Source organism: Aquarana catesbeiana, linkage group LG06 (assembly GCF_042186555.1).
Source record: "Aquarana catesbeiana isolate 2022-GZ linkage group LG06, ASM4218655v1, whole genome shotgun sequence".
Classification (NCBI taxonomy): domain Eukaryota; kingdom Metazoa; phylum Chordata; class Amphibia; order Anura; family Ranidae; genus Aquarana; species Aquarana catesbeiana.
In genome coordinates, this window is record NC_133329.1 from 8,352,086 (window position 1) to 8,366,364 (window position 14,279).

Below are 14,279 nucleotides of genomic sequence, written 5' to 3' on the forward strand. Positions count from 1 at the left end.
TAAGAACGAACTAACTAAAATGAAGTAAGGTACTTAAAATATCAAAGTAAATTAATTATCATTTATTTTTATGTTGAAAATTATAAAAAAATTTATGTTAAAATCACAAGCCAACAGAATCATTTTTATCAGTATACAGAACTGATTGATACTTTCATTTTTCAGGAGTTGGACCCGTCAGGTATACGAATTCGAAGGAAAGATTTGATGAATTCTTTACCAATCTGGTAGCCACAGGCGGAGGAGACTGTCCGGAATTGGCAATAGCAGGAATAAAGCAGGCTCTCCTGTCCTCCCCCCGCCAGTCCTTCATCCTCGTACTAACAGACGCTTCAGCTAAAGATTATTCAAACATAGCTCTGGTGAATGAAGTCTTTTCACTGATAAGGTCCACACAGTCCCAGGTATGGAAATTTATTTCAGTTGATCAGACCACATACATTGGGGGCCATTTCATCAGACAGAATGAAGATGTCCCCCCACAGTCTCTTTCTTGCCTCAGACAGCCTAGCAGCCAGATGTACCCGGGATAGGCCTCAGGCTTACAGCCTAGCAATCCGGGGCAGCATAACACATGTCCACCCAGACAGCCCTCAAGGTGGCACAGAAGCCCGATCACCTGACTCCACCCAAATAAATAGGCTCTCCCAGCAGGCCAAGGGACTAAAAATACCCCCCCGCCAATTGGCTGAGACACTCCATCCTTTCGTAACCTGACCTTGCTAAGCCCTTGTCTATCTAATGTCACCAGCCACAGTGCCACCTAGTGACAGAAGAGAGAAGGCGGAGCAAGTCCAGAACAAGAGAGGGCTCTACAATGGCTCTACTAACATTTAACCAGGGCAACTACTGCCTGGCAAACTAAATTTACTTAGCAACCCTGCCTAAACACCAGGGTGCTGCTTCGTCTTCTTCCTTAGAACCTTATTTTTCAACATGTTTGTGAGAAGTTTTTATCTTGTTATTAATACTAATAAATATACTTGGGATAATGCACTAGGCCTCTTTTTTTAATCTTTCTTGTAGCATTCAAGAAAAGTCATGAGCATGCTGGGTCAAGAGAGTCAGAGAGTCAGAGAGCTGGTGACTGTCATTCAGCAGCTCTCTGCTCCGCCCCCCCTCCCCCATGCCCACTGGAGCGCTGAGCTGTGGAGAGAGCGGGAGTGGCTGGCTCAGGCTCTCAGCAGCTTGCTGAGAGGCTGAGCCGGGTGCCAATCCAGGCATGTGGGCAGATCTCCTGACCATATGGTCGTGATCATTCCCGAGCCTGGAACGGCTCTGATGTCAGACATCAGCCCACTGTCTGCTGAAAACGGGTCACAGGAGTGGAGAACGAATTGCACTCCTGTGATCTGCCAAATAAGATTTGACCCTACTTTTCCTTGAACTATTCAAAAACGGTTTGAGTGAATGAGTATGAGATATAGGCTGGGTGGCCACCCTCCAAATATATATATATATATATATATATATATATATATATATATATATATACAAAAGTGAGTACACCCCTATGTGAAAATGTCCAAATTGGGCCCAAAGTGTCATTATTTTGTGTGGACACCACGATTTTCCAGCACTGCCTTAACCCTCTTGGGCAGAGCTTCACAGGTTGCCACTGGAGTCCTCTTCCACTCCTCCATGATGACATCACGGAGCTGGTGGATGTTAGAGACCTTGCGCTCCTTCACCTTCCATTTGAGGATGTCCCACAGATGATCAATAGGGTTTAGGTCTGGAGACATGCTTTGCCACTCCATCACCTTTACCCTCAGCTTCTTTAGCAAGGCAGTGGTGGTCTTGGAGGTGTGTTTGGGGTTGTTTTCTTGTTGGAATACTGCCCTGCGGCCCAGTCTCCAAAGGGAGGGGATCATGCTCTGCTTCAGTATGTCACTGTACATGTTGGCATTCATGGTTCCCTCAATGAACTGTAGCTCCCCAGCACTTATGCAGCCCCAGACCATGACACTCCCACCACCATGCTTGACTGTAGGCAAGACACACTTGTCTTTGTACTCCTCACCTGGTTGCCGCCACACACGCTTTATCTTGGTCTCATCAGACCACAGGACATGGTTCCAGTAATCCATGTCCTTAGTCTGCTTGTCTTCAGCAAACTGTTTGTGGGCTTTCTTGTGCATCGTCTTTAGAAGAGGCTTCCTTCTGGGATGACAGCCATGCAGACCAGTTTGATGCAGTGTACGGTGTATGGTCTGAGCACTGACAGGCTGACCCCCCACCCCTACAACCTCTGCAGCAATGCTGGCAGCACTCATACGTCTATTTCCCAAAGACAACCTCTGGATATGACGCTGAGCACGTGACTTCAACTTCTTTGGTGGACCATGGCGAGGCCTGTTCTGAGTGGAACCTGTCCTGTTATACCGCTGTATCCTCTTGGCCACCGTACTTTAGCTCATTTTCAGGGTCTTGGCAATCTTCTTATAGCCTAGGCCATCTTTATGTAGAGCAGGAATATGCAATTGGCGGACCTCCAGCTGTTGCAAAGTCCCATCATGCCTCTGCCTCTGGGTGTCATGCTTGTGGCTGTCAGAGTCTTCCTATGCCCCATGGGACTTGTAGTTCTGCAACAGCTGGAGGTCCGCTAATTGCATATCCCTGATGTAGAGCAATTATTATTTTTTTTAGATCCTCAGAGAGTTCTTTGCCATGAGGTGCCATGTTGAACTTCCAGTGACCAGTATGAGAGAGTGAGAGCGATAACACCAAATTTAACACACCTGCTCCCCATTCACACCTGAGACCTTGTAACACTAATGAGTCACATGACACCGGGGTGGGAAAATGGCTAATTGGGCCCAATTTTGACATTTTCACTTAGGGGTGTACTGACTTTTGTTGCCAGCGGTTTAGACATTAATGGCTGTGTGTTGAGTTATTTTGAGGGGACAGTAAATTTACACTGTTATACAAGCTGTACACTCACTACTTTACATTGTAGACAAGTGTCATTTCTTCAGTGTTGTCACATGAAAAGATAGAAGAAAAGATCTACATAAATGTGACTGAGGGGTGTACTCACTTTTGTGAGAGCTACTGTATATATATATATATGACCACATTCTGAATTGATATAAGAAATGTGAGCAGGTTTAGCTGGAAAGGCAAACAATTTTAAATGTTGTGTGCTATGTTGTGTTTTTTTGTTTTGCTTTGTTTTTTTAGGTTTTTTAACATTTACACAATAAAGATACACTTTTATACATAAATGGGATTAGTCGCACTTTTGTTCAATATAGCTCTTGTTGGGCTGTTTTCTCCTTCACCGTTGACTTTTGTGTTTCTCTAATTTGGGATATATTTTAATAAGTTAGGAAGGGTTGAGCCCACATCCATTTCTTTTTGATTTTTCTGGTTGTGACTGTTCCCTTTAGGATAGCGTCAGCCATTCATTTTTATGTATGTTGTGCTTTTTTTTTTCACTGTAGGTAGTTTTCCTCATCACTGGAATGTGTGGAAGTTATTTTGATCCAGATTATACTATATACAGAGATATTGCCACTGCCAGCTATGGACACGTGTTTAATGTTCCCCTTTCAGATCTGAATAAAGTAAGTTATTTTTATCTTATTTTTTTTTTTGTCAGGACACAACAAATCAATGAGCTGCATTATAGTGGTAGTAAACTCTGCTTTATATCTTGTACATGTAGGCATAGGCGTGTGGACAGGGTGTGCCGGGTGTGCCTGGGCACACCCTAAACACCCCCTGTGGTCCCAAATTCCCCCTGCTTCTTGTCTTTCCCCTGCAGTGCTGCCAGATTGTCTCCTTTCCTCTCAGGAGTGGGGAAGGGGCTGGTAAATATTTCATTAACCGGACCCTTCCTTTTCTGAATGAACACAGTGAGTGATCTGTACCAATCGCTCCAGTCTTTACTCTTAACTGAAGCATAGTAAACTATGTTTACTGCCGGCTGCAGAGAAAGGCACTGGGGAATCTCTGACCTCAATTTTTTTTTTTTCTGTCTCAAAAGTCTGTTTAGACCCTTGATATTTTATCAAAGCCCCATAACGGGGGCTCTTAAAAAAATAACAAAAAATAATATTGTAAAAATAATAAAAAAATAGTAAAAATAATAAACTAATGGCACCATCCATGGCCCTACTGACACAATGCATTGCTCTACTGACACCGTCCTCTGCTGATATACAGGCATGTGTGTTTGTGCTCTGGGGTGCACACACCAACAGGCACAGTGAATATCTCATAAAAATTTAATTTACTATATTTTCTTTTAAGGGATACTTACAAGTGTATCAGCCAGTGACATCACCAGTATATTTATATATATATATATGTGTGCACTATGATCTCAATGGACAGCATGCAGTGGCGGCCAGTGCTCCATATTTTGGGGAGGGCGGCAAACTAACACCCCCCCTCCTTGTGGGACAGGAAGGCAGCGATCCCCCCTCACGGGAGATGGATGGGAACATGGTGATCAAACCCCCTCCCCATGGGAGACGGACGGGAATGCGGCAATCTACCCCCCCTTCCCCCGTGTGAGAGATGGAAAGGGAGGTGCAAGCAGAGGGCTTACCTTAGGAGGCAAGGGGAAGGAAGAGCCAGGCTGTTGCTTCTCCTCCCGGCCAAACAGGAAGTGGGTCCTGAGAAGCAATTGGCCAAGTAGTCCCAAGACTCCCTGGCCAATCGGGTCTTAGGACGCGCTTCCTGATTGGCCGGGAGGAGAATCAGGAAGAAAATAGCGAATATTAATTCACTATTGTCCCACAACTGGGTGGGTTAGAGTGCAGTGCTCTGTGCCCCAATCCCACCCTTTTTTGAAGCCAATTAGAGCCTCAGGCTCTAATCATGTGCTTCAAGAAAAAACAAAAAAACATTGAAATCGTCTGGCGCCCCACATGTAGATTAGGGGCCGGGCGCATGGGTTACAAGGGTGGTGCCCCTGCACCCCCTATGAATGGGCCGCCACTGACGGCATGCTGTCCATTGAGAGAGTTGTGCCACGGCCATGACCGCCACGTGCAAGTGCGGGAGTGACGTCACTCAAATGGTCCAAACCCAAAAGGACTGGGTGAAGATAAGATGGAATCCCTGTCAGTAATTAGAGAGTACCTTTCGAGTGATCCATTTTTTAGTTAAGTCTGTCTAATACCATGTACACACGGTCGGACTTGCCAACAGGATAACCTCCGTCGGAAATGAAAAATTTAGAACATAATCTCTATCTAAGTCCATCTGAAATGCCGACAGAAAAAGTATGATGGGGCATACACATGGTCAGAATATCCGACCAAAAGCTCCCATCTGACTTTTTCTGTCGAAAATTCAGACTGTGTGTACAGGTATAGGATGTTTCTCATTGGCTCCACTGGCTCTGTATGGCTTCTGCTGCTGTCTCAGCCAATGAGAAGGAAGAGTCCCTGGAGAGCCGAGCCTTGTGCACATTGCTGGATCGTGACGGGGCTCTGGTAAGTGTTAGGAGTGTCCATTCAAACAATGAGCCATGACAAGGCCCCACCCCCTCTCTCTCCTCATTGGCTCGCTGACTTTGATTGACATCAGTGGGAGCCAAGGGTGTCTCAGCCAATGAGGATGGAAAGTCCCGGACAGCTGAGACTCTCATGCAACATCACTGAATCGAGATGGGGCTCAGGTAAGTATTAGGGGGTGAGGGGGGCTGCTGCACACAGAAGGGTTTTTATCTTAATGCATAGAATGCACCTTTTGCCTTTACAACCCCTTTAAAATAGACACTCCATATATCTCATCGTGTCACATGAAGGAGGAAGAAAAAAGCATAGAGTAAAACCATCTAAAAAATCTTTATTCCGCAATCTAAAAGACATGGATCAATCAAAAAGCCAGGCCAACTCCAGCCATGATCCCAGACTGCGAGTACAGACCCAGTATGTGTAGTATTAGCACGTCCTTCCCTACGCGTTTCATCATCCAACATCCTCCAGGGGCTATATTATGTCCCTCATTTTGGAATGGGTTGTATTAATTATCATTTTTGTATTTTAGGTGTTTCATTACTTGGATTTCACCCTTTCAATACCAGTTAACAGCTCAGAGTTGCTCTTCTCTGGCGACTTCACAGCTCTTGTTCACACTGAACGTTTCTTAGTCGATGGTAATTTCTCTTCACTGATGATCACCACAGATGGCGCGATTAATACTTTGCAACTTGCAGGGCCTGCACGTAAGTGAAAAAAAAAAATCTTTCCTTGTCAGAGCACCAATATGATGGGGGGGGATTCATATCATCTTGATACCTGTGGACTTGGTAGAAAGAGCACAACCATATGACTGTGTGTCCTTTTCATACCCCATTGGGGGTAGCTCTACCTTCGGGGGCCCCTCCACCTCTCCTCCTTCTTCTTCCTGTCTTTTCTTTCTCTTCGTTCTACTTCCCCCCCCCACCCATGTTACCTCTTCTCCAAGGTAACCTCTATTGTGTTTGGGTAGCACAATCAATCTCTAGTGATGTAACTAGGCCGTAACTCAGCAGTTGGATGACCACGGTATCCTTTTCTTGAGGGATTGTTGAATGTATATTTTGTTTAGAATGAGTCTATACACATAAGTTTAACCCTCGAGCAGCTTGATAAGTTATAATCTTATTGCTCTGAGTTTAGTTACACAGATTGTCAATGGATAGGCCATGTACAGCTAGTTTTTTCCTCACCCGTACTATACCTAATTCAACACAATGGTATTTCTTTATATATTATCTGTTGATCTTTTCAATAAAAAATTATTTGGATGAGGATACCTGTGGGCTAAAGGAACGCATGACGTTGTGTTCTGTCGGACATCCATGGACTTTGGTTGGATCACTTTTTTTGTTGATATTTTCACACATTGACCCCTATGGGCAAAAATTTACAAATGAACCTCTTAACCACTTGCTGACCGCCGCACGCCGATGTACGTCCCTTTTTTGGGGACGGATATCGTTGTTATGGCAGCAGCTAGCTGCCATAACCCCCGGTATCCCCGTTTTCGGACGGCGGTCGGCTACAAGATAAAAGTGGCCTCTGCGGCGGATTTGCCGCGAGATCACTTTTATAGGTGGCGGGAGAGGGCCCCCCCCTCCCGCCGCGATCCGGTGCCAACGGCTCCGGTAAGCGGCGGAGGCGATCGCGTCTGTAGCCTAGCTGTGCATGGAGACAAGTGAGGTCTCCGTGACACTGCAGGGCGGAAGCGACATCAAAACGTCACTTCCGCCCATACGTCTTAAAGGCACATTTTTTTCAATGTCATTTTTTTAAAATTACTTTTTTTTTATTGCATTTCAGTGTAAATATGAGATGTGAGGTCTTTTTGACCCCCCAGATCTCATATTTAAGAGGACCTGTCATGCTTTTTTCTATTACAAGGGATGTTTACATTCCTTTTAATAGGAATAAAAGTGACACAATTTTTTTTTAAACCAGTGTACAAATAAATAAAATCATGTAAAATAAATAAGAAAAATATATATTTTTTTAAAATGCCCTGTCCTGACAAGCTCGTGTGCAGAAGCAAACGCATACGTGAGTAGCGCCCGCATATGAAAACGGTGGTCAAACCACAAATGTGAGGTATCGCCGTGACCGGTAGTGTGAGAGCAATAATTCTAGCACTAGACCTCCTCTGTAATGCAAAACATGCAACCTGTAGAATTTTTTAAATGTCGCCTATGGAGATTTTTGAGGGTAAAAGTTTGACGCCATTCCACGAGCGGGCGCAATTTTGAAGCGTGACATGTTCGGTATCAATTTACTCGGCGTAACATTATCTTTCACAATATAAAAAAAAATCGGGCTAACTTTACTGTTGTCTTATTTTTTTTATTCAAAAAAGTGAAGTCCTGAAAGGGGCCGGGCCCTGAATAGGGGGGTGGCAGCGGCGATGGCTACAGCATGGGGGTGGCGGCCATGGATAGAGGGGACGGCGCCCCTAATGGACGGGCCGCCACTGCTTAAAGCACCAAAACAACTATCGACATTGGTCAAATTGGGTGGAAACCAGGCTCATACATGACTAACCTACGTAAAGCTGGTACATTGGATGATGGGAAACAAAGAACAGATGGATCTAGATATTTGATTTGGCAAAGGAGATCTGGGCGCTTTATCTGAGAGTAGAGGATTTGCCTTATAAAACCAAACCCTTTGTTTTATTTTGGGTGGCAGGTACTCTTCACCTGGAGGTGCTGGTGTCAGAAATTTGGGGCTCCGTGCGTCTCTTGAAAAATCCTGAAAAAGGAAATTATAGTATTGATATAAATGCAGGAGGAGTGCATGCCATTCGAGTACAAGGATTTACAGGTAACACCACAGCATTAGCAATATTAAAGCAAAATTGTAGTGATTGTTTTTATGTTTGTTTTTTTATGTTTTATTTACTAGTTACCAATTTTTTTTTCATAATATACCGTTTTTCATAAAAGTAAGTATACCCCTAAGTTACATTTTTGTAAATCTTTTCTTCTATCTTTTCATGTGACAACACTGAAGAAATGACACTTGTCTACAATGTAAAGTAGTGAGTGTACAGCTTGTATAACAGTGTACATTTGCTGTCCCCTCAAAATAACTCAACACACAGCCATTAATGTATATAACGCTGGCAACAAAAGTGATATTGGTCCCAAAGTGTCAATATTTCGTGTGGCCACCATTATTTTCCAGCACTGCCTCAACCCTGAGAATAAAAGAAATGGCCGCATACCACTGTGGATCAAAATCCTTTTTATTAGGACATCCCAAAACTACAAGAACCAGAATGCTGGGTAGACGCGTTTCACACACACTTCACGTGCACTTAGGCTGGGTTCACACCGATACTACATGACAGTCATACGATTGTCATCCTACTTTGCTCTGCAACATCAGTCCTACATTGGTCCTACATTGGTCCTACATCCATCCGACTTCAATGAACAGGGATCCGACTTTGATCCCCGACAATACCAGGCAGTGACTGATATGAATCTTTAGAGGGAGCTCCAGCCAAATTTTTTTTTATTTTTAAACCGGCAATGGCTCCCCCTCCAAGAGCATACCAGGCCCTTCAGTCTGGTATGGATTTTAAGGGGAACCCTCCACGTCGAAAAAACGACGTGGGGATCCCCCCAAAATCCATACCAGACCCTTATCCGAGCATGCAGCCCGGCAGATCAGAAAAAGGGAGGGGATGAGTGAGTTCCCCCCTCCTGAACATTACCAGGCCACATGCCCTCAACATGGGGAGGTGGGTACTTTGGGGCAGGGGGGCCCTCATGTTGATGAGGACAAGGGCCTCTTCCTGACAACCCTGGCCGTTGGTTGTTGGGGTCTGTGGGCGGGGGGCTTATTGGAATCTGGAAGCCCCCCTTTAACAAGGGGCCCCCACCCTATGTGAATGTGTATGGGGTACATTATACCCCTATCCATTCACCTGAAAAAAAGTGTCAAAAATAAAACACAGCACACAGGGTGTTAAAGTAATTTATTAAGGCATCTCCTTCTGGGGGTCCCTTCCGAGTTCTTCTCCCCCTGTCAGGAGAACATCCAGAAAGTGAATCTCTCTATCATTTGCCTCACCAGTGAAAGTAAGATTCTTATTGTTGCAATTTAGATATTCCAACAATGGAGTCAAGTTAGATGTCCTATCCTCCGTAACAAATATCAAATCATCTATAAACCTGAAAAATAGTTTAATGGAGGACCTAAAGGGGTTCTCCACTCCAAATATGCAAGACCGCTCCCACCAACCCATATAACGGTTGGCTAAAGAGGGCAAAAACCTAGCCCCCCCACAGCAGCCCCAGACCATGATACTCCCACCACCATGCTTGACTGTAGACAAGACACACTTGTCTTTGTCCTCCTCACCTGGTCCCGCCACACACGCTTGACACCATCTGAACCAAATTAGTTTATCTTGGTCTCATCAGACCACAGGACATGGTTCCAGTAATCCATGTCTTTAGTCTGCTTCTCTTCAGCAAACTGTGGGATTTCTTGTGCATCATCTTTAGAAGAGCCTTCCTTCTGGGACGACAGCCATGCAGACCAATTTGATGCAGTGTGCGGCGTATGGTCTGAGCACTGACAGGCTGACCCCCCACCCCTACAACCCCTGCAGCAATGCTGGCAGCACTCATACGTCTATTTCCCAAAGACAACCTCTGGATATGATGCTGAGCACGTGCACTCACCTGCTTTGGTGGACCATGGCGAGGCCTGTTCTGAGTGGAACCTGTCCTGTTATACCGCTGTATGGTCTTGGCCACCATGCTGCAGCTCAGTTTCAGAGTCTTGGCAATCTTCTTATAGCCTAGGCCAGTGATGGCGAACCTTGGCACTCCAGATCTTTTGGAACTACATTTCCCATGATGCTCAACTACACTGTAGAGTGCAAGAGCATCATGGGAAATGTAGTTCCCAAACATCAGGGGTGCCAAGGCTCACCATCACTGGCCTAGGCCATCTTTATGTAGAGCAAGAATTATTCTTTTAGATCCTCAGAGAGTTCTTTGCCATGAGGTGCCATGTTGGACTTCCAGTGACCAGTATGAGAGCGTGAGATTGATAACACCAAATTTAACACACCTGCTCCCCATTCACACCTGAGACCTTGTAACACTAACGAGTCACATGACAACGTGGAGGGAAAATGGCTAATTGGGCCCAATTTGGACGTTTTCACTTAGGGGTGTACTGACTTTTGTTGCCAGCGGTTTAGACATTAATGGCTGTGTGTTGAGTTATTTTGAGGGGACAGCAAATTTACACTGTTATACAAGCTGTACACTCACTACTTTACATTGTAGACAAGTGTCATTTCTTCAGTGTTGTCACAGGAAAAGATAGAAGAAAAGAATTACAAAAATGTGAGGGGTGTACTTACTTTTGTGAGAGACTGTATATAAAATCTTTATTATTACATTTAAAAACTTCTGAACTTGCTAATCAGAAAGCCCAGCACTGCTTTCACCTGAACAGGCAGACTTTGTACAACTGAATCATTTTCTTTCTGATTAATTATATTTTTCTTCTTATTTTGCAGCCACGAACATATCATGTGAGTATTTTTTTCTCTACCATCAGGAAACGCTGGGAATTACTGTACATTTACCTTCCTTTTTTTTCTTCTCCTTCTCATACTCTGCACTTTTTCAGCCATATGACACCATTATGACTAATCTAATGTCTAAGTATACCTTGTAATCCTGATGTTCACAGTCTAGAGCAGTCACATGTATCTCTGACAGCAGGGGCGTCGCTAGGGGGTGGCTTTTGGGGCTATAGCCCCGAATCTGTGGACAATAGCCCCGAGTCTCTACAGGGGTCCCCAAGCGGAGGGGAGGCTCTCTGGGGACCCTGATACAAGGGGTAGGCTCTCTGGGGACCCTAATGTAATGGGGGCTCTCTGGGAACTCTGATGTAAGTGGGGGGCCTTTCTGGGTACCCTGATGAAAGGAGGAGGCTCTCTGAGGACTCTGATATAAGGAGTAGGCTCTCTGGGGAACCTGATATAAGGGGGACTCTCTGGGGACCCTGATGTAAGTGGGGGGCTCTCTGGGGATATATATACACACACACGTATATTACTGTATATACATGTGTATGCTCGCCCAAGCGTATGACTTTCTTTACTTTCTTTACTACGCTGCTATGGGCTCTAGCTCCAGATCTTTTGTAGACATAGCAACGCCCCTGTCTGACAGTATCTTACCTTATCTAAAAAAAGGCCACCTTGGTCTTTATCCTTTCTCTGCTTAAACTGACCACATTGTATACAGGAGCTGTCCAGCCATTTTTAATGTTATGTGTATGGTAGCAACACGTGGCTGCTGGCCAATTTCTGTAGAATGAGAAATTGGACACATTTAGAAAACCTGTTTCAGTTGCAATTATTCCACCCTGAAAACTTCTGGCCTTATTCCTTCCTACCAGGAGAAAAACGTATACAAAGGAATGCACTTACACTATATTATAAAAGTATTGGGACGCCTGCCTTTACACCCACATGAACTTTAATGAGATCCCAGTCTTAGTCCGTAGGGTTCAATATTGAGTTGGCCCACCCTTTGCAGCTATAACAGCTTCAACTCTTCTGGGAAGGCCGTCCACAATGGCCAATTTTTGGTACAAAATAAAATAAAAGATAGTGAGTAGAGCAGTGGTCTCCAACTGCGGTCCTTTGCTTGGTTTTATTTGGCCCTTGGGACGCCATTTCCTCCACTGATACCAACAATGAGGCAAAATTCCCCTCACTGACATCAATGAAGGGGCACAATGTGTCCCAATTACTCCAATGATGATGCCCAATGACACCAATGATAAAACACAATTCCTCCCAACGACACCAGTAATAGGACACAATTCCTCCCACTGACACCTAGGATGGGGCACAATTTCTCTGAATGACACTAACAATGGGGCACAAGAACTACAATGATAAAACACAATTCCTCCGACACCAACGATGGGGCCCTATGACACCATTGATAAAACACAATTTCTCCCAACGACACCAACAATGGGGCCCAATGACACCAATGATAAAACACAATTCCTCCCAATGACACCAGTAATGGGACACAATTCCTCCCACTGATACCTATGATGGGGCACAATTTCTCAGAAAGACACTAACAATGGGGCACACAAGGACTCCAATGATGGGGCCCAATTCCTCCCAACGACACCAACAATGGGGACCAATGACACCAATGATAAAACACAATCCTCGCAATGACACCAACGATGGGGCATTGTTTTTTTCCCCACTGTTGCCGGGACCTTTTCTACTCCCAATGGCCACAGTCTGGGGCCTCCCTAAAGTCTGAAGGACAGTAACCTGGCCCTTTGTTTAGAGAGTTTGGAGACCCTTGGTGTAGAGAAAGCCCCGGTTCACACAGGGGCGGCAAGACTTGCAGGTCGCCTCACCGAGGCGACTTACACATGACTTCCACGGCGACTTGCAAAACGACTTCTGTTTAGAAGTCTATGCAAGTCACCTCAAGTCGCCCCCAAAGTAGTAGAGGAACCTTTTTTCTAAGTCGGAGCGACTTGTGTCGCTCCTATTAGAACGGTTCCGTAGTACAGAACGGAAGGCGACTTGTCAGGCGGCTAGGTCGCCTGACAAGTCACCCCTGTGTGAACTGGCAGTAAATAGATACCAAATGTGTCAAGCCTCAAAACTGCGTGAGCACAAAAAATTGCAAAAATTATGGTGCCCAAAGTTATAAATAGGTAAAGTTTGAAATGCCTTTACAGCTCATCAGTTTAAAGTAAACCATAAATGGTTGATCTAGAATTACTTTTCTCAGTCCCACATAGATAAAAAACAGGTTGTGCCACAAAAGCTTTTTACATACATGTGCACATCCTGTGCAAGTGCTTGCATTTGCGGATCTGTGCAGAGACACAGAGTTGCTTTTATTTTATTTTTTTATAATATTTGATTACAATTTGTAAAACATATTTTATTTTATTTGTTACCTTTCTTGCTATTACCATAGGCGTCTGACAAACCTCTTATGTGATAGCATTGATGTATCGCTCCCCACGTAGGAGCCACAAGTAGAAAGGGATCCCCCACCCTGCGCAGCCAGCCCATTTACTGGGGTATCTCTGGGGCCCTCATCAATATTCCAGACAGCTCCTCCTAAACTTCACCCTCTACTTCTGGAAGCTTCTCCAAGGTTCCATGGAGCAGGGGAAGTTACCAGAGATGCTGCCTGCTAAGTCATCCAGCCTTCCTGAGTCACTAAAGCCCTGACCTAGATTCAACCCAAGCTTGGCTTCCAGCCAAGCCAAATTTACCTACTCTAACAACTTTGTACGCTAGCATACTAGCTAGAGGGTGCTACATTGAATAGGTGACAGGTGCACCTTATGGAGACATCAGGGGTCTATTAGGTCGGCCATACACGGTTCGAATCTCGGCCGGTTCTTCAGGGAACTAGCTAAGATTCGAACCGTTAATGGGCAGGCTGAAGGTACCAGGTTGATTGATCGGTCAGCTTGGGTACAACCAGCCTGCTGGATTCACTTGAAATGATTGCAAGTGGCTGCTATAGCTACTGGCAATAATCACTGTCTTCTCCCAGCAGGGATGCCCCCCCCCACCAGGAGAAGGGAATTACTGATTCCCCTGTCAGCACTGTCTGTGGAATCATGCGAATTTCAGACTGTGTATGGCCGGCCTTAGACAACGTCTCTCCTGTCCTCCATGGCAGCTAATTAAGCACAGATTATGCTTGATTAACTGTTTGCCCTGCCACAGCAGCCATAGAATGACAGCTCCTACTC

At 45.0% G+C, this 14,279-nt stretch overlaps 1 protein-coding gene across 1 annotated transcript in view; it reads left to right on the plus strand.

Moving 5' to 3' along the window:
* LOC141147837 (uromodulin-like) overlaps positions 1 to 14,279 on the plus strand; it is a 42,887-nt gene that overhangs the window by 11,252 nt on the left and 17,356 nt on the right. The window contains exons 4-8 of the mRNA XM_073635001.1: positions 166 to 404; positions 3,450 to 3,572; positions 6,010 to 6,187; positions 8,166 to 8,300; positions 11,026 to 11,040. Of these exons, the coding sequence (XP_073491102.1) occupies positions 166 to 404; positions 3,450 to 3,572; positions 6,010 to 6,187; positions 8,166 to 8,300; positions 11,026 to 11,040 (690 nt within the window). The remainder of the gene's footprint in view (positions 1 to 165; positions 405 to 3,449; positions 3,573 to 6,009; positions 6,188 to 8,165; positions 8,301 to 11,025; positions 11,041 to 14,279) is intronic.